The 26,933-nt window shown below is 35.3% G+C and overlaps 1 protein-coding gene and 1 long non-coding RNA gene across 2 annotated transcripts in view; both read right to left on the bottom strand.

Moving 5' to 3' along the window:
• Positions 1 to 978: 978 nt before the first annotated feature.
• Positions 979 to 26,933, bottom strand: part of LOC149538283 (alpha/beta-Hydrolases superfamily protein) — a 61,753-nt gene continuing 35,798 nt past the window's right edge. The window contains exons 3-9 of the mRNA XM_089799652.1: positions 26,212 to 26,258; positions 13,241 to 13,359; positions 12,997 to 13,157; positions 2,170 to 2,279; positions 1,922 to 2,021; positions 1,616 to 1,739; positions 979 to 1,388 (exon numbers count right to left, since the gene is read on the bottom strand). Of these exons, the coding sequence (XP_089655778.1) occupies positions 1,263 to 1,388; positions 1,616 to 1,739; positions 1,922 to 2,021; positions 2,170 to 2,279; positions 12,997 to 13,157; positions 13,241 to 13,359; positions 26,212 to 26,258 (787 nt within the window). The 3' untranslated portion in view covers positions 979 to 1,262. The remainder of the gene's footprint in view (positions 1,389 to 1,615; positions 1,740 to 1,921; positions 2,022 to 2,169; positions 2,280 to 12,996; positions 13,158 to 13,240; positions 13,360 to 26,211; positions 26,259 to 26,933) is intronic.
• LOC149538284 (uncharacterized) lies at positions 2,468 to 3,358 on the bottom strand. The gene is made up of 3 exons (XR_016356027.1): positions 3,340 to 3,358; positions 2,866 to 2,945; positions 2,468 to 2,518 (listed from the first exon to the last, which is right to left on the bottom strand). It is a non-coding gene; the product is annotated as an uncharacterized LOC149538284 (long non-coding RNA).

The following is a 26,933-nucleotide window of genomic DNA, read 5'->3' as shown; positions in this document are numbered from 1 at the left end:
ATATCTTTCATGTTAGAAAAGATTTCGAAAAAGCTTAACTTCGGAAAAGTGAAAACTCACTCTTACAATATTATTGTCCTTTATGTGCTTGAGTGATGCAGATGTCAAGAGTTCCTGTCAAGAGTTACTGTCAAGATGGTTGCCATACTCACACAATAGCTATTCTTGAGTTCGACCCATTGATATACGAAGAAGGTATATATACACTATTTTGTTAGTCTAACTGAAGACTTACACTATACTTATGTCAAAAGTGATTATCTTGTTGGTTTATTTAATTTGGTGTATATTAATGTCTTCAACGTTTTTGGTCAACTCCTTTACTTGATCAAGACTCGTGTTTTCTGTTCACCTATTCAACATGTTGGTCGAATCTTGCTTTCCTGTTTTGGGAAAATTAGAAATAGTAATTTTGGTTTTGTCGATACATGATTTCGACCCTCGACCCACTTGACTGACTTTCGTCTTTTGTTTTTTTTTGATGTGGCACTTATTGTCGAGGTCGCAGTTATCCCAAAAAAATCCTATACATCAAATTGTTTAATTCTGCAACTACTTCGTCATTTTTGTTAATTCCACAATGTAGAAACATTTCTCTTTGGTCCATAGAAGAATACTCGAAAGCTAGAAGCAACAGGGACACGTTTCCATTTCAGATTTGAGATCGTTCTGAATTCAATTTACCCTTCAGAATTTGATTTAAAATTACCTCATGAGTTCTTGACGCGTGTCACAAGTGCTCAAACATGCTGGTAAATAAAACATAAGAGTAGAGTGAGTAGATAACAATCTTGTGTATAGTGTCACGATTCGTTCAATTTGCATTCTCAAGAACTAAACTTCTAAACAAGCTTTCCCCCTGCAGCGCAAACCTTTCTCCGTTTCAGTTCCCGAATTTGGATATATCATGGATAGATATGATGAACTCAGTTCACTCATAAGTTCCATTTCCACTCCACTAAAAATTCTGAACACCCATTAGATGGAAAATTATATATAAAATAAGAAATAAGGAATGAGAACGTAATCTTGAGCGTTCTCGAGTTCATAATCTTCTAGTTAAAAGAATGAGATTTACAATGTTATACATGTAATGCTACATCAACTTCTGAAGCTTTGTGATCGAAAGCCATCACCATTTACCAATTTTTAAAATAATAATATTCATCAATAAGCAATTTTCAAATACAATGATACGTAAGGCACATCTCTCCTATTTCTTTAATTTATAAGGAACACTGCATGATGAATCACAAAGATTGTTATGCTTGTATAAGCCCTTCAGGAAAGCTTTCATTTTCATGCTTCTTTCCAACAAAATTCCGAAGCGCATAGAACACTGCTGAGTGGAATCCTTCCGGATTGTCTAGGAAAGGGAAGTGATCAGCCTGCATGCACAAACCATGGTACGTTACTAATCCTTTTCAATGCTGGATAGATTTTCCATCATCCCTTAAAATGGCAACACGATAGTCTAAATTTATCCAAATTATTATTATTATCTGTACACCTATATTTCTTTTGCATAAATACAACAAAGCTATTGAATAGATATTTTTTAATGATTTTCATCATTTACGTAAACGATCGGAAGCATAGAAGGAAAGTTACGAACTCGAGGAATTCTTATGATCTCAACAGGAACATTCATCTTTTTACGTGCCTCCTGTGCTCCTTCATAGTCCATCCAATCACGATAACCATACATAAAAGTGGTTGGTACCTTCCACTCTGATGCACTACAGAAACAGAAAAGATTCAACAGTAAGCACTTCAGAATATACGGCAGCTTAAAGTTCATCAAAATGATATTTTCTGCTCAACAAATCGCCTTACAAGGGATGGGACATCGATAAAAAGATCGAAAATCAACATAAATAAAGGGAAATTGAAATGCTGAAGCTTGGGTCGGATGTATAACCAATTTAAAAGTGGTTTTCGAGGAAATGCAGCAAACGAAAATATCTGCTTCAGGCACAGCTCCCCAGATGCTCTTGCAGCTAATGTATGATATATATAATCTGAAATTTACCAGAGGAACAAGACAGTGTCATGCAAACAGCTTGACAGAAAGCAGTAGAAGTTCTTATTCCAGTTTCCCCTGTCATCGTACCCAGCAATACAAAGTACTAAAAAAATTTAAATAAGAAGTCCTGAATACATAACTACCTGAAAGCAATTTGGATTCTTCCTCAGTCAATGTATCACCAGCTGACTTCGTTCCGAACCTAGTAGTTGTGTATTTTTGCACCAAATTTGGACCCCATGGCCCTAGACCCCTACATAGACACAATTTCTGAACGATGAAAATAGAATCTTCGCAGACGGCAACATTGCAATTGTTGCAACATTCGGGCATGACTGTTAAAAATACATGTAAATAGAAGACTAGACGAACTTGAAACAGTCCATTACATCTGGAGTGCAGAACTACTGAATGCCACTGAAGAAAAAGCAAACAAACAAGAACTATGGAGCTCCTGAAATATCAAATACAACCCTAATGCCAGCTGACAGTCTACAATTCCCAACAACATTACAACATAAAATGCTGTCAGATTCAGATTCTGGAAAAGAAACATAACTTAGCCTTGGATTGCAAATTTTATAATACAGGTGACAAACAAAATAGTGATTAGATGCTGTTAGAAAAATCATGAAAACGGAAACTCAGAAACAATAATTCACTTGCAAATCTGTGTGCTACGAGGATGGCAGTTGGAATAAACCTACACACTGGTTTTCTCACCAGAATCATTCACAATCCATCTTACCAGGTCCGTGAGTGACTCAATGATTTAGCGTATTGGTAACTTTATTTGATACCCCCCAACCCCACAGAATAATACTACAAGCACCACATACCCTTGACTATTAGCTCGAGGACATTCTCAGCTTGCTTGGGGATATAACTCATATTGATCGCATGACTGATGCTTTTGGTACTGCATATGATAGATTTCGACACAACCAAAAAAAAAAAAATTTAAAATTATATTGTTTTTTCGCTTGCATCTGAAAAAAACAAAAAAACTGGTTGAATATGTCTTTGTATTACTGTTACTCATGTATACTGACAGTAAGTATTGGTTATTCTTCAACATTGTGAGGGTTTTAATCATGCATTGGCTTGGGTCACCCAAGCAGCATTGGTCAAATAAAACAGCTATTTGGCACACCACTTCTTCCTTCAATCAATGAGGAGGGCGAAAGCATTGTGATGAAACCAATATGTTGTACTAACAATATCCTGTCTCAATTTGCAAGAGACTTAATAATGAGAGGTTCTCAATTTTTATCGCTGGCAGGCTCCCTAAAGATAAAGGAGATCAAACATACTTCAGTGAATAAACCGCCCAGATGATGTATTTGATGAGCACAAGGTTATACTGAGAGGTAAGGGTGGCAGGGGAATAGTATGTCAATAATCTTTACTTAATACCACATTAAAAACTTGATCAATAATAACATCATTTTCCCAATCACTAATCATGCACATGAGAAAATAACACATAATATTTGCTTATATAATAATCTCATACAAATAGTTTCCAAACCTTTAAAGGCACCAACCCCTCATTCAATTTCTCTTCACAACCCTGGTCACCAATCTGCCAAAATTCTAGTTACAAATCTGCTACAAACTGATATGCTTCAGAATTCTTCTTAATTCAACCTTGAACTCTCATATATTCTCTCCACTATGCATATATTCTTCTTACAATTTTCTCCTCATTTAGTAGTGAATTGGTATGCTTGTTTGAGTTTGTTCTACCCTCCTGTATTTCATCACTTCTCAAATGCCTTTTATATCCTCAATGATCTCATGAATGCGGATGTCTTTTGATGAGAGAGACAACCCTCAATAAGACCCCTACTTCATACTCATTTCTTACACCCTAATGACTCTTCTTATTCAGTACTTTTTTATTCCATATGCACTTCACACATCATTAACCTTTTTATACACCTTTGCCAAGAGAGATGAAATTCAAAAGAAATCACCCTTCATCATAGACACGCCTTCTTCAAAAAATCTATTATAAGGACGCTCATAGAAATGCTAGAATATTGTGTATAAATCATTTTAAAAATTTACTCTAAATCTCTTCATAAATCTGCTCCAAATTCCTCCACAAATTTGAATATATTTCCTTTAAAACTTTTGCATATATTCTCTTCTTAAATCTTTACATAGGATTGTTGGTGTATATCTATTTTGTCTATTTGTTTTCCAACACATTTGCTGGTGTATGATATTTTCGTTTACCTATAACTCACTCTTCTGAAGAAACAATTTTATTCCCTTTTATATCTTCATGCCTTCATGAAGAGATGCAACTCTTTCAAATATACATGTATTCTGAATGGTCATGTACATTACTGACAAATCTGCACGGTATCCATGGAAATAATGGTATGCATTTTACATGTTTGATTTCTCACCTTTTTCTTATTCCTTGTCACACATTCTCTGCACATTTCTTATTTTATTTTGTATCCTCGTGTCTTCATGAAGAGCGACATCTGTTAGAAAAGATATCTCTCTAGAAAGTTATTAACTTTTGTTAATATCCTTTCTTAAATTAATAACTTCCTTTGCTGAATATAATTGCCGTTTTTCTCCATTGTCCTATTCTGTTTTATCTTCTGTTATGCCTTTTTAGTTTCAACGCTATCTTTTTATTCATGTTAATTCTCTACTGTTTTTCCCTTGCAAAACTGACTCTAAGTACCCCTGTTAATGGGGCTCGGAAGGTTAATCTTTGGTATACCAATTGGAGTTAAGTGAAATGGACCGCTTCTAAGTAAGGTTGGATCAAAATCAAATTTGATGGTACTGTAATGTCCCCAACTCAAAGCATGACAATTAGCAGCAGTTGGTTGTCCTTTCCTTGGATTGCCCAAGAGGAAGCTGACACAAAGCATCATTGGGTAAGAAATTAAGTCTTTGTTTTTTTTTAAATTCTAATTTTAAGTTGAGTGCATGTATTTTGATGCAACTTAAGTTATTTTAAGTGAGGCATGTCTTTTTAGGCAGCTTTAAGTGATGTCTAGCCAAGGGACTTATCTCCTCTTTAATGTACTTAAGTGACTTAATAAAAACATGTGACATAAAAGCCACGATGAGTTCCTAGCCTCCAGGAGTTTGATTGGTGCATACTTCGGTTTCTATTTTGTGGCATTGGATTAAGAGGTGGACTATTAAGGGTGGAGATTAAATCATATCTTTAGAAGGTGCTAAAAAATACCCTAGAGTGATGTGATTTCTATTTATTGCTGCTGCAACTTAGCTTGAGGATTCAATCCCTTACATATCCCTGATTTTAATGAGACATACAGGCTCTCCCTAGTCAGAAAGGTGTGTTTCGGTGGAAGAACTCCGGTTTGTAAAACCCTGGCACATTGTTGATTCTGGGGTGCAAGTATTCATCAGGTTTGAGGCCGAATTGGGGACAATATCAGTGCTGGAGACTCGGATCTGGAAGCATTCACCACTGCAAATCATCTATTTCTGAGTTTTCTGTGGATGGCTGTTAAAAAGCATCAATTTAGACTTAATGCTAGTCAATTTAGGAGCCCAGCACCACTGTGAGAAGGTCGATTAGGGTTAGAAAATATTCTGACCTAAATCTGGAATATTTTGGTATGTTATCAGCACATAGCTTGATGAAAATATCTTATTCTTGGTTCTGAAAAATGCAGGGCAAAAGTAAAGGGTCTTAGTGATTTTCATAAGTTCATAAATAATTTTTTAGGGTCATTAGACCCTTACCTATGTGACCCATTCTTTGGTGTCATAAACTTTGTCTTCCCTACAAGTAACTTGGTAACTAAAGCAATACCATCCTTATGTACCTAGGAAGTAGAATAATAAGCAGTAGATGAAACACTCATCTTTGCCATTGGTTTTGAAGGCAAGTGTAAAATCTATGGATCTCTCAATAAAGAGATAAAGGACCTATTGCATTGAACTATGCATGCATCTAGCCAAAACAAAGTGGTTTTGTGGGCCTCCTACCCATTGTGTGAATGGATTCATCCATGATTCAAAGGTGTACTGAATCTTAAATGATTTGTGGAGATTTGCATTGAAGAGTTAGATTCAAGTTTATCAAAATAAGTTGTTTTCTTGCAAATATTATTGAAAGTATTGGTGAAGGATTTATTATTTTATATGCTGGTCATATTTTTCCAAGGTATTTTTACAGCTAGCCACCAGATTTTGTCATCATCATAGGCAGTATCAGCAAGATAGAAGCCATGTTTTTTTTGTTGTTAGAAATTATCAGTCTATGGGCATCACTTTTAATTTTTTAGTGAGACCTTAATGAACAAGGCCTTGTAGATAGATGTAACTGATCCACTGAGAGGCAATTGGTATTTTGGTTTCAAAATGCACATGAAAAGTGGAGTTTTCTGCCCCATACCCTACTCATGCAGAGTAGAGCTAGTATTTGAGAGCTTCGATTTAGGAAAGAAAGAATCTATAATGGAGGTGTTGCAGCAATTTCTAGGAGCATTTTCTTGTGTTTTGGCAGGCTGTTGCAATCTGTAGGCTGCCATGCCATTATTTGCAGGGAACAAAGAGATTTTAGCTATCTTATGAAGTCATACAATCCAGCCAAACAGGTCATACTGCAACAGCAGGTTTATTTTCAGAAGACTCGGGTTTGGATTCTTGTATTGCAGTTTTTGAAGCATGTAACAGCATTGTATGATAAATATTTTCAATAAATGAGGAGCTTTTGAGGTCTTTCAGCTACATTTATACCTTGAGGCTTGTATCAGTAAACATGGGTTAGCAGTTTGTATCAGCACTGTTGCAATAATTGCTTCTAATTTGCATTATAAATTCTCTTGCATATAGATGACATCTAATAGACTAATATGATAGGAGAAAAAATATATTTCTTGCATTTTTAGTTTATTGGCATTTTGTGGAACGCTTGCAAAATTTGGCCTAGTCCTTTACACTAACTCATGGCTATGTTGAGGATGTGCACACTAAAGAGAAAATACATGGAAACTACTAATACGACATTTTGGGAAATCTTCCCCATTACTTATGGCAGTTCAGAGCATGTTTGATAATTTTGGTTGTGGCTGAGCCTTGCAATGCAGAGAGTCAAAATTGAATTGCAATCAGAATCAAAAGATGCACAAATATTGAAATTTCCAAAAGAAAAAAAACACAATTGAAATCCAAAAATACAAGTATCCAAGATCAACAAACTTTGCACTATTTCTGTCACACTCAACAAATTTTCTACCTTTTGATGTTTGTTGCCTGAAAAAGGATCTCATTATTTTGTGCATCCATGGCCTCCAACAAGCCTTCTATGTGGTATATGTTTGTAGACTTCATCAAGCTTTTTGTGTTCCAAGCATCTTTTGAGCCCAATACTAGGTTCTTTAAGGAATATGCACCATCCAAGGCCCTTAAAACAATATGATTATATGTTTCCTTCTGTAACACTTACCATGGCTCCTTGTGTCACATCCCTCTTGTTCACTGATACTTTGTTATGAGTAGGATAGATTTCATATATGTTTATATTTCATGCAATGCAATCAAAAAGTAACTTGGAATGTATGTGTGGGATAGTTTTATGTTATGATCATAATTTTGATTTACAATTATATATATTGCGCATGTATGATTGAAATGATTTTAAGCTAGCTACATTTTTTTGCACAATGTTTAGCTGGGTGTGATTGCGATGGTGAAAATATTGAAACAAAATCACACCCAAATAAACATTGTGCATATATCATGGATTGTGGAAATCTGCTTACATTACATTTTTTTGACCGAGTGGTTGTAGGAGATCATTGTGGGAAAGTATCACTAGGTGTGCGAGGTAAACATGATCATGTGTTTCAAGCCATCTGAGCTCCTAGTTTGTAAGTATTGGCTAAGTCAAGTTTCATATTAAGCCTAGAAATGTGGGGTTGTGTTCTAGGTTCCTATGTTGATCAAACTCTACATAGTTAAGTCACCCGTGTTTCACCTCGACTAAAAACTTATGTTGTGGACTGAGATTGCTAACTTCACTTAAAATATGAGATGAAATTATTAATCACTTTGGATTAATTATTTTAATAAATTTAATATTCACATCATTTTATATGTATATATGCATATATGGGTGTAGTATGCATAGTGTGTATATATAAGTGTATCATAATAATATGACAAATGTATGTATACAAGTGTGCATGCATATATATGCTAAATAAGAATATACATATACATAAACATAGAATGTTTTGAATAATATTATTTTGCTCTGCTAGATTTTTGGATTACATCGTCTATTAGCATTCAACAATAATGGATTATGGAAACCTCATATCACTAATAATAATGTGGTTTAGCCTATATTAATACTTACTTTAGATTGGTATTTGATAAGAATTAAAAGCCACATATAAGTGACATTACATTGGCCACATTCATAACAAGGAAGAGATAATGTACCAGCTAAGTGGATATTACTATCGAACCGGAATTTTGGGAAATTCTGTTAAAAAAGCAATTTCCTTGAAATAAAGTGTAAAAAAAGGGAAAAGGCACAAAATGAAACTCTTGAAATGAAATCAAGAATTCCATGAAATGCATGCTCAAGATTGTAGCTGCGATAGAGATCTTTATCTCTCAAAATCTAGATGTTATTACAGCTATGGTCACCTTCAGCTGAAAATGACATTTATTGTAATATTAACTGTAAATGACATGTCATTCAATGCGTTGAGGCATAAATATTCAAAGAGTTGTAACTAATTATAAGAGTTATGGGAAACTGAAGAGACTTTCAATTGTTATGTGAAGGGTCTCTTTATTGGTTATATATTTCATTTCAAGCGAAAGGATAGAACACTTGAATTTAATTATTAATAAAATGATCTTTTGTTGTGTGGCTGAATTTTTCCCTTCATTTTCAAAGGATTTTCCCAGGATATCTTGTAGTGTTGATTGTATCTCTTCCATGGTTTCTTTATTGTTATTTATCATCTGATTTCTCAGCTAAAACTTAAGAATGCAAGGGATATTGGATAAGGACATTAAATAGAGATGTTTTGTATCATGTCTCAACTGCTAACTGTCTTGGCACTGGAAGGAAGTGCATGTAATGTATTTGAAATGCAAGCACCAAATTCATTGAAATGAATTACAAATTAAATCAAATTTACTTAACTGTTCAATGAAATGGAGTAAAATGCATTCTAATTCTAATGCAATGGAATTTGGAACCTTTGTGAAGCAGTATTTATTATTTAGAAGTAAAAACTCTTATTTTATGATCATCAAAAGAGGAAATGTAAGAGGAGCATGGGAAAACAGGAGAGCAAGAAAACATGGGTAGAAGAGTTGATAGAGCAGGGAAGCATACTTGGCTGGGTTGTGGCTGCACGGTCATGTTTAATCTTTCATTGTTAATTCTCCTTATATGTTGACAAGCGGGGAGCACAATTTCTTAACTCTTGAAAACATAATTTATTAAGTTTCAGAAAGAAAGATTTTATTCTGTAGCTGCTCATGCATGAGCTTAGTACATAGTTTTGGAAAGAATGTTAAAATTCGGCTGCTGCTCGTGCATGAGGCTTTGTTCTTAGATTATGGAAAAAAAGACTTAATTTCAGCTTCTATTCATACATATACAGCATAGTAGTTGTTATCAATACTCATTGTTTTGAGTTGGCTAAAGTCCAAACATAGTCAACAGTATTAGAAATACTATAAAATTGATATCCTTGAGGGTCCGACAAGAAATTGTCTTCCTGCCAAGTTACTGATAGAGGTATTAAACCATTTAAACATATTCTGAAATGAAATCCTTTTGGAATTGGCACAGAGGTTCATTTACAACAATAAATCTGTCCTTAAACAATGAGTAGTCCAGGCAGTGGACGAGTAGTCAAATGGAAGAATAACTTCGAACTCAAGTTAATTGTTCTGTTATCATGGAAATTACTTCCTCGTTCTATGAAACTGCGCTAATATAAATTGCATACCCCTCTCACTGATGTGACTGCATAATAATATCCTCGCATGTAGAGAGTTATGCAGACAACAATCTACGCTCAAACATGAACAAGAGTGCAGTGAAAGCGATTAGATATTTATTATTCATATAGATTGCAGTAGTTGGCATGTCTAAGAAAATGAGTGGAAAAGATGGTTCTATAAGTCCCTATACATTCTAGGGCATTTTATTCAAGAAAATTGCCATTCAAGAAAATCACCAAAACTGTTAAATCCTTATAACTCGATAATAGCAATGTTCTGATATTCTTGATCGGTCTGATCCGATATGCATAAATGGTTCTTTGTATTTGCCTTATGATTAATACTTCTCCAAGCATCATGATCGGCGACTTATGAGGTATACTTGTTTGCCTCTTAACAAACTATTGTAGTTGATTTTTGTTAGCTATTAGTTAACTGTTTAATGCTGCCGATTTGTTCTGAGGAAGAGATTAATTCATGGAGGGCCGACCTAGAAGGGATATGTCTTTTGGAAAGACAAGACCCTTGGGTTATATATAAATAGGAAAATGTTTGTGGATAGAAGACATACAATTATTACCAAAGTCTGTTCTTCTAGCAATCTGCTCCAAAGGATTTATATCAGAGAAAAAATTATAATTTCTAGAATTCATTTCAGATTTCCTGAACAATAACATTTAGACAAGACTTGCAGGAGATCAATTTTCAGCAAGACCTAAATCATTATTTCAGTATTAGTTATCAGAATTTGTAGAAACTTTACAAAACTGGCTATTGTTGTAATTAATCAGCAAGGTCAAAAAGGAGCTAGCAAGCCTAGACCAGACGATGCCAAACATTAGTAGCTGTAATCTGTTACATCAATACACCATAGCCAAGAACATTTGGTTAGCACTACTAGATGTTAATGATAAGCACATCCTTACATAAGTGTGCAAATGATATGAATTTCATTGCTGTTGTGTACCTCAAGAGATAAAATGATTAGGACTGACTGAGCCATGAATCTTGTATGAACATTGAAAATAAACTAGTTGTCTAACCAAAGCTGAGTAGGGTGACAACCTTGACTGCATGCCTTAATCATGCTTGCAGCTCTATTCCAGTGCCAGTTACTTCATTTGGTCCATATACATTAACTAATCGAAGTTCATACTAGGTAGGAGTAGCTATGGTGTAAGATCGACTAGATTTGTATAGGAACCAAGCACCGGGCTCAAATGGCTTAAACTATAATCATGTTTATGCCCCTCGAAGTGTCATATCACTTCAAGTAGGAAGTTGTGTAGGGGATCAGTAGATCCATGGTTGGGTGGTAAAATGACCTGATGATGTTTCTTTGATTGTTGCACTTGGATCACAAAGGAATTCAGAACGGATTTCTGAATGCTCATACATTATAGTAAATCTCTAAAATTCCCTTGTACATCATTGTTAAAGTTATTTTGATAGAAATGATAAATGAAAAGGTATCTTTCCTTTATAGTAGCTTTCTATATTGTGGAAAAGATGCAAATTGATTTTTAATTTTAATTTTAAGTAAAAAAAGATTATTATCTTTCAATAATTTCCTTTTTAATTTTGTATGCTAGAATTTGCATTCTTTTAGTTCAATAGATTAGTCACGTCACGCCTTAAAATTTAGCTAGACAATCTATTTCACTAACAATTAACTCTAGCCTCACTAAAATTCTATGTTCCCCCAAGTTTCTGGGATGGGTTTTCGGGACGGCAAATTTTTTTGGCGATTTTGGGGACCGGGGGGGGGGGACGGCAAATGGGGATGGCTATATATGGGAAAATTTCAAAATATACACTGAAAATTGCAAATATACATGTCATTCATATGAAACTAAGCACAAAGCATGTCATTTAAACATTATAGAACCTTAACATACCCCATTTGAATGCCATCTAGGAAATAATAACTGATTTTAGTACTTAATTGTCAATATGCATATCAATATGTGAACAAAAATATTTAAATATAAGTTTAACAGTGAACAATATCATAAAAATCTGGAAATCTAAATATGTCCAAAAGCTAGAGGGCTGTCATAAAATTTCATCATCATGTTCAAGTTCAACATAGAAAACAAAATATAGAATAATGAAGTAGACTGCTGCTCAAGCTCTTGGAAGCAAAAAAATCACCTCTTCTTGAAAAATGAAAACCCCAAACAGCTGCAACACACTCCAACTTCATAGGCAAAACCAAACAAATGACAAAAACAACCACAATGTGGTCTTTGTTGACCTTTTAGGGCATTTGGAGAGGCAGAGCCCCACTGGATGACCAAGTAAGGACAAACAAAATAAAGCTTTTAGTTTTAAAATAAAAATTTAAGCTTCACAAAAAATGCCGTCCCCAGTACGGTTAGGGGACTTCTGGACGTCCCCTTTCCGTATTGGGGACAACTTCCCAGAAGTCCTTGACTTTCGGAGACATCCCCTAGTGATTTGCAAATTTTAGGGACAGCTGGGGGATGTCCCCTACTCGTCCCCCCGTCCCCGAAACGTACCCGTCTTGGAAACATGGGCTTTTTTGGTCAAGGATGCATCATCGAGGTACATAGCTAAAATTAGAGGGCCTATATAGCACAAGTAAAATAATAAAATATAGTCTTGACTCTTAATCATTGTTTATCTTATAAATTTACACTACTCTATGAATAAAAATAGGGCTTTAAAAAAAGGAATTTATAAATACTTTACCTTCACCATGTAAGAATATATTTCGCTAGCACCTTTTATTTGCTCTCACCATACTAAATGAAATTATTTGATTTTATATTGTTTAGGATTTAAAAAGCATTCTAAATATTAAAGAGCGAGAAATGGGAAAAACAATTTCCTGAATTGCAATAACATTTCTAAAAATATTCTTTCAAACTCACATCAAAGACAAAGAAGATATCCACCCAACAAATATGCATACAAAAAGCATGCAAACTGCATAAAATAAGTACTCCAGCTCTTACCGAACTATTTTTTGTGGAGTAAAATCGGTCTCCCACAAATGATTCATTATTTTGCCCTTCCATGTTGTTTTAAACTTTACTATCCACTCATACTTTTCATCTGACTCTGTAGTGAAGCCAGCAGGACCAACCAATATTAGGTGCTGAACATGCTCTGGGTGCTGCAAAAAAAACACACTCATTTTCAACTAGGAGATAAATATGAGCGAATTCCCAAATTTGAAGATAACTGATAAAATATCACCTTAATAGCATACTTTGCAGCCACGTAACCCCCAAGAGAATGACCTAGTAAAATGAAGTTATCTAGATTTTTGGCTTTACGCCATGCTTCAAATGAATCAATGAACCAGGATTCTGTTTCTGTTGTTGTTCAAAACACCAGCATGGGATATCAAATTAGTAACAATCTAATGGATTATATCACCTCAAACATTCTGCATACATAATCCACACTGCATTCTAAGAAAAAAATTAGAAATGCTCCTAGTCTAAAAGCATATTATATTTATAAGAAATAGAAAAGACAGCTTGAGCTATACAGTGAAAAATTACAATTTTTCTTCTACATTGGTTGAAGGAACTCCTTAACATATCAATGACCTTAACATACTAATTTATTACTAACATCTACTAGGTTAGCCTACCTGACAATTATTTGCAGTATCATATTAGATGGCTTCTAAGGACATAGTTCCTTGATCTCTTTTTATGAACTCTTCAAAAATATGTGGCTCCTTTCTATTTAATCATGCAGTTTTGGAGTCAATTTAGCGCTTACAATTACCATATTTGGAGCTGTAGTATTTGTAAAGTTTGCAGAAATCTAATTGGATTCAGGCAATTTTAGTCTCTACTATATGGATACCAATTGCAGAGCTTGACCTAAATCCACTTGATGAAAATTTTGTAATATTAAATTAACTTCGCCTAAATTTACTGAATAATTGTTTCAATAAATTATTAAACCCTTCCACATGGTTTCTAATCAAGTAGAGATTGCAATGATAAAGGACCCAGTAACTCCGATAACTCTGACTTTGATAAATATTTAAAATCTATGTTTACCAGATGATATCTACACATGAATTATAAAAGAAAAACTTAACATTGAAAAAAACAATGTGATCACAAAGGAAAAAATAAGTTATTTAAGTTTACAAAAAAGAGCTGGTATGCCCTTGCAGCCTATTTAATTAAGAGAAAGAGAGAACAGAAGGAACAATCACTACATGTTTATTTAGGAAATATAATTTGGCATATGATTATCATTTTTGAAACACTAAATAAAGAAAAAAAACAGGGGTGTTCCAATAAGTGGAGGAAAGCCACATGAGGCCTGCTCATTAACACAAATAAGCACTAAATCAGACAGTGTACTAACAAGAGACACATAGAGATGCACAATTAAGCTGAAAATGTCAAGGATATGTAATGGCATAAAGGCTATCAAATGCCAAAATTACTCTCCAATTTACAATCATTGTTAATTGATCAATTGCGTGACCAGGCTAGTAGTGAACTTATAGCCGAGTTCAAAAGGGGTTTGTACTTTGAGGCCTTTAGCCTTTAGCAACTCACTCCAGGGGGTTGTGTCAGAATAACTAAATCATGATCTCTATTTTAGACAGCTATTACTAAAATATGCACATTAGTATAAAGAAGTAAAAATCATTGCTTCCTTAAGGTACAGTGATCTTTATATTCTAATCTTTGATACAATTTTCTTTTGATTGGAAGTGCTATAGTCCCAAAGCCTCAGTTTTCTATATTAGAAACACTAAAATATTTCACTTAAATCCTCACTTAGCAAGTACTTTTTATCAGCAAGGCCTTCAAAGCATCATCAAGGAAGATTGAACAATAGAGGACAGAAATATAAAAGTTGAAGATCTCCAATTTATCTTCTCAAATTCAGCAATACTTGCAGACTGCAACAGATCTCCCTTGGGGAGACGATCTAATGAACCCCGTCTATTTGAGCAGATTCAGAAACACATCATATCCAAGGCAATGGCACTGGAGAGCTCCTCTGCAAAATCAGTGGCCAAGAATGGGTAAATCTCCATATGTAATGTCAAGTGCAACTGTGAGCAGAAATTGGCAGAGGAGCAACTCAGAGAAATTTTCTCCTTCCCTGGTGATGTGGAAGGAGTAATAAAGGATAATATTGAAAAGCAAAAGCTGTTGAAAGCGCATGTGCATAGCTCTGCGCTGTTGGAACAGTTTGTGTATACCATACTATACACTAATGGAGACATCGAGCAGTCCAGTCGTGCCATAAAAAGAATCGTCCACCTGCAGCTGCAAATCAAGTTTTGAAAGGGATCAACGGTGTATCTATGCACCCAAAGACTGGATTAGTCAGGGATGCAATATGCTTAGAAACCACCAAAAACAAAACTGATATCAAGGCTATAAAGGCAGTCGTGCAAGAAGTAATCAGCGATAATAGGATGAGCACATATGTATCTTTGGGCTCTCACAAGGACGCTCTAAATCTGGCACATATCAAGTGGTCAAGAGGGCATTGAAGCCATCCAAACTCTGTTGCACGTCCTTTCTAAATAGAAATGTAATATCTTTTTGTGATTTATGGAAAGGGAGCTAACCCCAATGTAGCAATTTGCCAAGATCACTTTTTACTTTTAGCTTGAAAATAAAAATGAAGCTGAGAAAAGAGGGTTCAGATTATAACAACTAAGGGCCAAGAAGACAGCTAAATTAAAGAAAAATAGAAAGAGTGGCAAACTCAAATTAATAAAGACAAAATAGAGCTTAATTTTAGACAATAAAATATTAGCACGTTGTTTCATCAAATATGGATTTCCAGGTTCGAGGACATTTCTAAGCTACAGAATGTTGCAACTAGCTGAGGAGATTATTACACATGTTTCTGGCCAGCCCATGGGGATAATGGGTTGTATACAATGTGAAATTTACATCTTCAAAAATGTTTTAGAAGACCACGAGGATTCCAATTCGTTTGTAATTGTTTTCAATGCCATTTTCATGTTTCCAGTACCGCTATCATGTTTCTGACACCATCTTTTGTCTTCCCAATACCATTTCCAGCTTTCTAATCTTGATTTTTATATTGTTTCTTGTGAGCTTACCCAATTATATTCTTTCCTTTATAAATTTATCCCAAAGCTCTTGTCATTCCCTAACCCTTGTCAGCTTCCGTCACTTCCTAATTGCAAACCTCTACAATTCAAAGACTTGGGTATTAAATAGAAAGACGCATGCAAAGAATTCAGAGAATTAGAGAGGCCATAAAAAAGATGGTCAGGTGTCCTTTAGTAGGATTTGGGCCCTAGTTTTCTTTCACAATCCTACAGCAACTTCCTATGGCAAGCTACGTAAGGCCTTATTTACACAGCTTTGTTTTTTACTCACTCCACATGTTTAGACCATCCATGTTAAGGTAACTACATAACAAGTACTTCCAATTAAATCTTTCTGAACTAATGCACATTTGCATGTGATACAAGTCTCTCTCTCTCTCTCTACACACACACACACACACACACACACACGCACGCACGCACGAAGTCCATTGTTGAAATTTGAACCTTGTGAATGGCATACAAAACTTTCATTGGATGGGATATATAGCTTCTTGTTGCATTCAACATCCATATCGTAGGAAAGAAAACATAAGCCATCTCTAGGGCATGCTGGAGTTTCACACATATCCCATACAAATCCCACACAACACATGCAAACCAATGTTCCGGGACTTTGAGAGTCTGAGCAAGACTCAGCGAGTCCGAGGCAGAGATAGCCTTTCTGAGGTAGTTGGCCTCCGGACTTGAACTCGCCAAGTCTTGAGCCTAGGACTCTCGACGGCAACAAACAGAATAAAGTGCAAGAATTTAAAAAAATGACTTAAGTTGAAATTTTTGGTTGTTATTACATCTATTTGACCTAAAAAGGTCATTCCACCATTTGCTTATGCTTGTGATAGAGAGGAAAGAGTTAGAGAAGAGTATTGGGGTTAAGAGAGAAATTAGCAAACCGGTTGGACCTCCCGTAGCGATTGCTAATGGTTTGTGCAACTTTGTAGCTTGCACTTAAGCATTTGAGAGGAGCTTAGAGAAGCATTTGGAGGAGGCTTCTACAAACTTACTTGCATTTCCGTTGTTTGACTTTGTGCAAAGTTGAACAGGTAAGCAACAAGTTGCATTTTTTTTGTGTTGTTTTTTAATATGTCTTAAATTCATATTTTTTACTTTCCATTTTGTTTACATTTGTTTTAGTCCCTACTTCTAGTATCTACTATTTACAATCTAGATTTATTCTAATTGAACTTGATGACAAAGTAAGAAGGCCCCAAAGTTTAAAAATCTGATTTGATGCTAACTTTTTTCTATTTATAATATATTCATATTGCAGCAGTAAACACATTGACATGATGCCTCAGGGTGAGCCTTCTGGAAGTGGAACTAGGCCTGCATTTAACCCTCATGCAAACCCAGCTGCAATAGCAAGGGATAGGGCTTGGAAACATGTCATCTTGGGCCACAAAAAAGGAGTTGTTGCATGTTGGCATTATGGTGTAGTATACAACAGGGGAGGCATAAATAGATTGAAGTATCACCTAGCACATATACCTAGGTGTGATGCTAAAAAATGCAAAGATGTACCCCACGATGTTATGCGAGACATGCAAAACTCTTCTAGAGGAAAAAATGGAGGAAAAAAAATTGAAGAAGAAACAAGAAGAAATGACACAACTAGCCCAATAGGGATCTTCTAGTTTTCGCTCTCCATTATCCCCTACTCCACCTACGGATGTTACTGCTTCTACGAGTGTGACCATTGGGCCTTGCATTCGTAAGCAAAGATTGACACTTGATTCCATGTTTGTTCCACGCACGGCTCCAAGTGCACAACCATCGCTTGAGAGCATGGATTGGAACAAGAAGCATGATTATGCAAAATTGGCACTTGGAGACTTCTTCATCTACAACAACACTTCATTCAATGCAGCAAAGTACTTATTTATTTAAATTTAAATTTATGTCTTACTTCTCTTGCTTTCAACTTTCAAGAGAATAATATGCTTATTTTGTTTTCAAAATTATTTATAATTTACTAATTTGTTTAACTTAATTTTTTTTTAAATTTGTTTTAAGTCCCCTTATTGGCAAATTGCAATCAATGTTGTTACTGTTCGTAGTCCGGGGTTCAAAGCCCCTAGAGCTGATGAGCTAGGACCTATTTTGACCCAAAGGGTGGCTAATGTAGAAGGTGCAATCAAGAAGCAACATGAGGTGTGGAAGACGAAGGGTTGCACCATCATGATTGATGGTTGGACTGATAGAAGGAGTAGAACACTCCTCAACTTTCTTGTCTCCTCATCAGGTAATTGTACTTGGACATTAAAAATTTAGAAGTAGAACTTGTACTTAAATGATTAAGTTTATAAATTATGAATTTAAAAATTATGATTCATCATTGATTATTATACTAATTTGTTTCTTTTTCTTCAGGTGCCACGGTTTTTTTGAAATTAATTGATGCCTCAAGAAAAACAAAGAATGTTGAATATCTTTATGTGGTAATGGATGAAGTGATTAAGGACATGGGTGAGAAGAATGTAGTGCAGATAATTATAGAAAATGCAGCAAATTATATTGTTGTAGGAAAGCTTCTTATGGAGAGACACCCTCACATATTTTTGACCTAATGTTAGAGGATCTTGATAAATTCCCCTGGATAAAAACAATTATAGAGCAAGGAAGGGGTATGCAAATTCATATATAATCATACATGAGTCCTCAACCTCATGGGGAAACACAATGACCAAAAGGAGTTGTTTCGTCCAAGGGTCACTAGATTGGCAACCAATTTTCTCACATTGAAATCTTTGCTTGATTCAAAGAGAGGTTTGAGACGCATGTTTGTTAGTGAAGAGTGGACTGCATCATCATATGCAAAGACCACTACAACTCGGACTTGAAGATAATTTCAACCAATAAATTGTAATTATTTTCGAAAAAATTTAGAGTACTGGCTCTGATACTATATTACGAAGTAATGGGTAAATATTTGCTTGTTATTAACAGTGATCAAGAAATCAATTTATATAAGAGCTTGAACAATGTTTCCTTAAGAAACAATCGTAAAGAATAGAAACATTCTATTCTAGAAACATAAAACTAAATATTAAAAACATTCTAATATTTGCCATTACATACTAAACAAAGATTATAGAAACTATATATTATCGTAATAGGCACAAATAGGCTTTACTCAAGGGATTCTACCATTTCCAAGCTCCTATAAGATACCCCGATCACTAGACACCACATGGCATAATTAGACAATATTTGCAGAATTCCATTGTTGATGGGGCCAACAAAATATAACTTGTACTCCATAATCCATGTCCTTTATCCAAGAGTCAAAAATCAGCAATTTTGCCCAAAGAAAGAGAGCATGGCTAGAGTTAACATATCCTTTCAATTGCTGCAAAAGAAAGCTAATAAAGAAATATTAATTAAACAATTAATTAATCCACTTGTTGTGGTGTGCAATTGTCTAAAGACCATGTATGTAGTGCCTCTCATGTTTGCAGTCTGTACCTTGTTATATTTTGATCCGAGAGATACTTGTTACTCATGTTATTTATACATTTGAGATGACTTGATGATCAGGTGTTATACTTTGAGTTCCAGTATCATAAATGTTAGATTACTATGTTGTTCAATTGATCATATTTGCATGATGATGCCTTTTTGAGATGACAGTATGTTTTATGATGATATCTGGTTATCCGGTATTTGGACATATCCTCCAATTACGTTTAGATGTTGGATTTGATGCGATGGTTATTTACTTTATTCTTGCTTTGGAATGCTTTATGCGAAAGTGAGTGATATAAATGGATTATTTCAGTATAATTAAATTAATGGTTAAATTGGATCATTTAATGCATTTATTGCTTCGGCTACATTATTATATGCAATTGCACTTGATCATGTATTTTAGTGTGCTGGATTTATGTCCCTAGCAGTGGCACATGGAGTTAGCGATTCAACTGTTCATATTTAACCAATGTCATCCCTGTATGGTCGACATATCCTATTTAATTGTTTAAATTAAACCCTCCAGTGATTTAATAAATCTGGACTCATTTGCATTATGTGATTATACACGTGAGTGTGTGTGTGAATTTAGAGGTTCACATTTGTCACGAAAGTTATTAAGGAATCCTGTGATTTTGGTTTAAGGGAATTTTGGGCTTTATCTTATTTAATTTAATTCCCGACAACTTTGTCGTAGATGAATTCCAATTACTTGGAATAGCTTGTTTTCATTTGGGTCGATTTAGGGTTTAACTAGGTGACCTGGTTATTTACCCAATTGAAAAGGAATTTTATTCCTCACTTCTCACTTTTGGAAATAAGAAAATTGAGAGCAATTTCCAAATCCTCTTATGCAGGATTGTGTTTTTGCTCATTGTAGGAGCTACGGGCATAGGATTGTTGCGAGATTGGTCTCGTTGGATCCAACTCGGGGAGGCCTTGGATTGCCGTGATTTTTGGCAACCTCTACGAGATTTTTATTTTGTTGTTCAAATTCCCGTTTTGGCCCTTTTGGATGTCAAGTGGGGCTCTCCTGTTTTGTGGTTTCAACTCTATTTTTGCTTCTGTTTTTTGTAGTTGTTTATTAGGAGGTTGAGAACTAGTGTTCCCCTTTGTTTTTTATTTCTAGCTCTACCCGACTAATCGAGTATGAGCATTTCCCTAATTTTTGGCATGAGAGCTTGGGGCTTCACACCATTATGCTAGCTATTTTTGCATATAGTGTTCGAACTCAATTTTTATTGGATTTCTACTGCTCATTTACCCAAGGGTAGAATGGGTTTTATTTTCGTTGATTTTCGTCAACATTGGTTTTTTGAGGTTTTTGCCTCAATTTGCGTGTCGCCCAAATTTCTTGGGTTTTCTTAGCATGGTGTTGGTCATGGATTTGGATTATCCGTAGGATGTCAATCCAACCATTGTTGCATTGGGATGCGTATCGCATCCATACTCCCAAGCTTGTATTTAGTTGAGTGTAATTTTGCTTGCGTTCTCATCCAACCCTTGTTTTTATGATTTTCGTGATGGTGCGCCCACACACGATCACATATGAGTGCATTTGTTGGGTGCTTGCAAGGTCTGATCTCTCGGTTGTTATCAGTGGAGTGATGTTCATTAGGGTTGGGTTGGGAATATGCATTACATACAGGCACTCATCATGTGATGAGCATGGGTATGTAGGGTAGGACCATGGAGGGGCTTCTCTCACAACCTTGGTGACTATTTCCCAGGTTGTTGTAAAGTTCTAAACAAGGCATAATAAAATTAATTACTAGGTAATAGATATAAGATAATAAAAATGTGAGCACCCAGAGTTGACCCAAGGACACTAAATTGTGCACACGAAGTTGACCGGAGGACACAGTGTGATGTGCTTCCTGGGGGAGTTTTGATTCCACGCGATATTTTAGCTTAGGCTACTTGATACCAAGCAACTTACCCTCCATTGAGTCCCTACATAGTTGACCCATAGAGTGTCTAACCAGGACCTATTGTACTTGCATTGTCTCATGATCTTGGTTTCAGTCATCTTTACTGTTTGGCATGAGTGTTAGCCATGGATGTTTGTTTTATGTGTGTTTGTGGTTGGATCACTATCATCATCAGCATGATGGGAGTGGACCTACAAGTTCCAAGTGGTTGGGAGGCATAGCTACCTATACCACTACTCACGACTGCTGTACAAAGACGGCCTTTTTCCAGTTGCAACTGATGTTTGATATTCACTTGGTATATTTGGATTTCCGAAGTATGTTTCTTTGTGATTTATGCTTTTATTGGAATGCTTGGATATCACTTTTAGATGATGTTAGTTTCATTGATGCATTCCTTGATTACGATGTTAAAATATGGTTAGATGATGTGATTCACTATTAGATGGAGTATCTGTGCTTTGTTGGTTTACCATGTTAGATATTCATGTTCTTATGTTGTTAATACGTTGTAGTAGTAACACCCTCATAAGACAATTCCGACCATCTAGTTGGCAATTTGGGATGACTCAGGGATGGCTAAGGCCCTTGAGGTCTCATGATGCTATTATGGTTAGGAGGAACCAAGCAGGAGTTTTGTTGTTTATGTTTTCTTCATATGATGTTGGTTTATGAACCATATATGTATATTGCGATGTTGTTTTCCATATGTTCCTTCATAGGCTGTTATGGATCAGATAGTTAGATGGTTTATGCTTCTTGTTGTTTAGTGTCGTGTTATTCTTGCAATCAAGTGTCCAAGACTCAGTTTTGTGGGTCCAGTACTCCCCGGTGTGGAGGTTCTAACTCTTTTCTTCCCCTCTGAATGTTTGTCGGAATGTTTCCTTGCATTCCTCAGCAACGGTGCTTCAGTATTGGGCGATATTGATATAGTATCGCATGCCTTAAGAAGTTATGTCGTACGATATTGGAAAGTATCACATGGCAGTGTTGAGTTCTATCATACGATACTAGAAGAGTATCACACAACTATAGCCAACTCTATCGCACGGTTCTTGGAAGTATCGCACGATAGTGGTGAGAAATGTCATACGATACTGGAAAAGTATAGTATGGCTGTATTAAAGTATCGCCTAGATATATTGAGAAATATCGCACGGGTATAGTGAAAAGTGTCGCATGAGTTTGTGAGAAAACCTGCTCAAGCGACCAGCGAGCACTTTTTGACTTGACTGGAACTTTTTGTAAGGTGACTTGGCTACCCTTTACGGAGTTCTCAAACTCTAGTGTTTGAATTTTCGAATTCGGGGTCTTTCGGATTCGAACATGTTTTGTGACCTCGGTAGCATTGTCGTTTTATATTTTAGTGCCACTTGGAGATTCATTGGAAGCCTGGAATGGTTAGTAAGTCTTCCTTTGCGATCTTATGATCGGTTGCATGTTGATGTTGTTGTATTCCATGCTTTTAAAAATATATATATTGGCTTTTATTTATCCTTGTTCCAAGGATCTCCGAGCGGGGCATTACAATGTAGGTGATAATAAATAGGCCTCAACAAATCCTAATTTCAAAGATGAGTATTACCATCTAAAGAACTGATACAGCTGCCATTAGATCAACAAAAACAGTCAAGTTCTCTCCAAAAAGAACCATAAAGACGATTTTGCTAGGAGAAACCAATTTCGATCACAATAGAAGAGCATAAAAACACAGCCTCAATTGGAAGATATATCATTTACAAGAGTGGCTTGTAATGTTAGAGACGTGCATCTTCCAAGCAGTATAGAAATCTATATAAGGGATCTTAGCTAACTGATGTTTATTCCAAGAAATGATTCCCTTGCCTTCCATGCATATTATAAAAGATATGAAAATTCCAAAGTTAAATATTCAATAGAATTTGTATTACTTACAGTTCATTACAAAGACTAGCTAAATATGGTTTTTCCATATAAACATTATCACTGAATTTCGCAGGTACAATTCCGCATGCATGACCAAGACAACTAATTCTAATTATTTCAATTGTAAAACAGAGTAAAATGATAATGCAGTTCTAGCACCAAAATATAGAATGGAATGGAATACAAAGAAATAAAGTAAATGAAAACAATAGAAGATAATATTGTTAGTCCGAAATATATTGTATGAGACTTTAATTCATCAAGTATTGTTGAGGATCAATTAATAAGTACTTGCTCTTTCATTCCAAACTTTCACTGAACCCCCACACCATTTTCAACGAAAGAAACTGTATACAATAAGCAACATCTAGAAAATGACTCCTAAAAGTGAATCTAACTTCTATCATCTCCTTGTACAGTAATTCTAGTTCTCTGAAAGAAATGCAGAATTAAGTTCATTTCCTAGTAAAGTTTGTAATCTCTATTTCAATGCAGTGATCAAAAAGAAAATATTTCTTGTTCCCAAGCTAGGACACAATGAACCACATACATCAGCTTTTATACCGAGTTGATGCTTTAAACAATATTTTGTACTGAGTTGATGCTTTAAACAATATTTTGTCATTTTATTTAACTCTTTTCAAAAAAATTAAGAAATCAATAGAGAAACAATTGAGGCATTGCCACTTGTGATTCCAATGAATTGATACAGACTTCCTGAATGCACAGAATATTGCACCAACTGTTATGTAACTGGCTTTCAATAGCTGCCTACTATACATGGATCGTTTATGTTGAATTTCCTACTTCCTGTTACTATTTCAACCCTCTAAAATTGTGAGGAACATCAGAACTCAAACAAGAGAAAGCACATTTCTATTGCAGTCAAAAATGTTCATTGAGTGGTCAAAACTTTTATCACTTAAAGTTGATGAATTTCTTAATAGCAAATACAGATGGACAGTTTAAGTTGAGCAGCGAGCTTAATGCACATGCATACATATAATTTTATAAATATATGTATGCATGTTTTTATGTGTGTGTGTATATGCAGCTAAAAAATAGAATTAAATTTAGAATGTCAAATACCAATAATATCTAAGTTACCGATTCGGCCTCCTGGAGGCTGGATGTGGAAGCGGATGTGGACGGGTGTTGGAGGCAGATGGGTGCGCTGTGTATGCCATCCGGGTGCCTTTCCGGATGCCACTCAAAGTCACCCGGATGCGTCCGGATGCCTGGCTGTGGATGCCATCCGGATGCCACTCAGAGGCACCCAGATGCGTCTGGATGCCTGTCCAGATGCATCCAGGTGCCTCTGAGTGGCCTCCAGATGGCACCCATAGGGCACCCGAGAGCATCCACAGGCTTCCTCAAGAAAGACAAACATTTTTTAATTTTGTTTTTAACATGTGGTGTGGTTCTATTAGGCTTAAATCATGAGTAAAATAATTAACCAAATGTAATGAAAGATAAGAGCGATATGATAGATTTGAACAGCAATGAGACATTGACGACCCAAAGAAACTCTTTGTGGGTGAAAACTTCAACCAAACAATACCATATGCTGAGTGCTTAAGAATGGCTTACAAAACTAATTCCACAGCTCCTTTTGAATTGCAATAGGTTTCTTTGCAAGGGTTTCTTTTGGGCTGCTGTCTAGGGGTTTTGCATCTAAACAAAATACTTGAAAGAAACAATGTAGATCATCTTTTGATCTTAAAGGTAAGAATACAAGACTGAAATTATTTATCTGATTTCTTTGCACGCGCGCACACACACACACACATAGACACACACATGCATCCATACGCATCCACATCCCTCCCCCCAAAAATAAAATCCCGCATGCCATATTTACTTCCTGCATCCACTTCGAAATCCACATCCAAATTGGTAAACTTAGAATTATATGCTAAACAAAAGCATTACAAATTTCAAATTTTGAAACACGTCAATCTATGTTAAATCAAAAAGATCAAGCTAGAATCTCATGATAGTTAGGTTCAGAGTTTCTGAAAGAAAAGTATAGGTCTTAAAAATATCTAAAAGATCAAACTAGAATTGCTAAACATTTTAGCATTTACAAACACAAATCCCAGATGTGTATCCGCTGGAGATTAATTTCAGAATCTGATTCTGGTACATTCCGTACCTGCAATCGCCTAGAGAGGTCCCAGGATTCAGCAACTTAAGTCAAAAAGAATGCAACCCAAGACCAGTGAATTGACAGAACTTCAAAGGAATGCTAGATATGCAGTTAACAATTCAAATACAAATGTTAGAAATGAAAAGCTAAAATGCAAAAGTGCTTTCCAAAATCAGATTCATCAAGGCGTAGCATACCTTGTTCAAACATTATCTCAATTAACTTGTGTCCTAAGAAGTTTCCAAAGTGTGGGCTGGTTCTCAGACATCATTCATTATTGCCCTCTATTTCTCACAAGTTGTAGATTAAGTTGCGTTTTTACATAAGAGCATACAATTTCTTTTAATAAATGGAAGCCACTTTGTCTATTGTAAATACCAACTATACAGGAAAAGAATGGACAATAGCCAAATTCATAAGCAGATTGACATTATTATTTTGCTAGCCTCTAGATTATGAGTCAAAAGAAGAAGACTTGAAAATTTGCAATTGCTTAATCTGGTTCAGCGGTTCAGAATCTAATTAAAAATTATCAAAATTGAAGGACCGTCAAGAATGGTTGTCCCGAACAGCAATTTACAAATTATTGTCTATGACAAAACTGCCCAAGGATTTTCAGACTTTGTCACCTTACCTTCTGTGCTTTTACATGTAAAGTCCGGTCGACTTGATGCACCCCATCTGCCAAGAAAATTTAATAAATTTCAGAGTAATCATCATGTCAAGTTATCAAAGCATGTTATGTGATCTTATAAAATCTTTATGATGAAAAATTGTGTGAGACATGAAATTTGTTGACTTGCAAGTTTTAATAAAAAAACTGATGAACAAAATGCAATGATAAGCACATTAGCCACATGCAAACCATGTACTTAGCCTCGTCCAAGCAATAACGTGACAGGAAACTTTTGATTAACCAGGTTTTTACCAGTGTTATGAAAAAGAAATTCATCAAAGCACAATCCATCTTTTTATGTAATCTTTCCCCAAGTAACCAAATTCAATAAAATTTGCATACATAAAACATTATATTTTTTGGATCAAAAATTATAAATTTTTCACTCCCATGTAAAATTGTAAATTTTATTGTATAAATAATGTTTTAAACCTTGTGCCAATATTTTCCACCATTTTTTTTTCTTAATATTTCATTAAAATTTATATTTATTGATCAATATGCAATGCCTCCATTTTTGGGTTATCTTGCTTTGCGGTTGACTCTGTCCTATATGATGTGCCGATGGTATTGAAGTGGTTATTTGATGTTACCAATTTACCATCAAGAAAAGGCTCACAGGATATTGTCCGAGGTTATTTCCAGCTTCCAGTGTGCTCTCCAAGATTCTTGGACAGTGT

This window comes from Cupressus sempervirens, chromosome 9, assembly GCF_028749045.1.
Source record: "Cupressus sempervirens isolate cs-2001-9-10 chromosome 9, ASM2874904v1, whole genome shotgun sequence".
In the NCBI taxonomy this organism is placed as follows: domain Eukaryota; kingdom Viridiplantae; phylum Streptophyta; class Pinopsida; order Cupressales; family Cupressaceae; genus Cupressus; species Cupressus sempervirens.
This window is presented reverse-complemented; position numbering and strand designations above follow the sequence as displayed.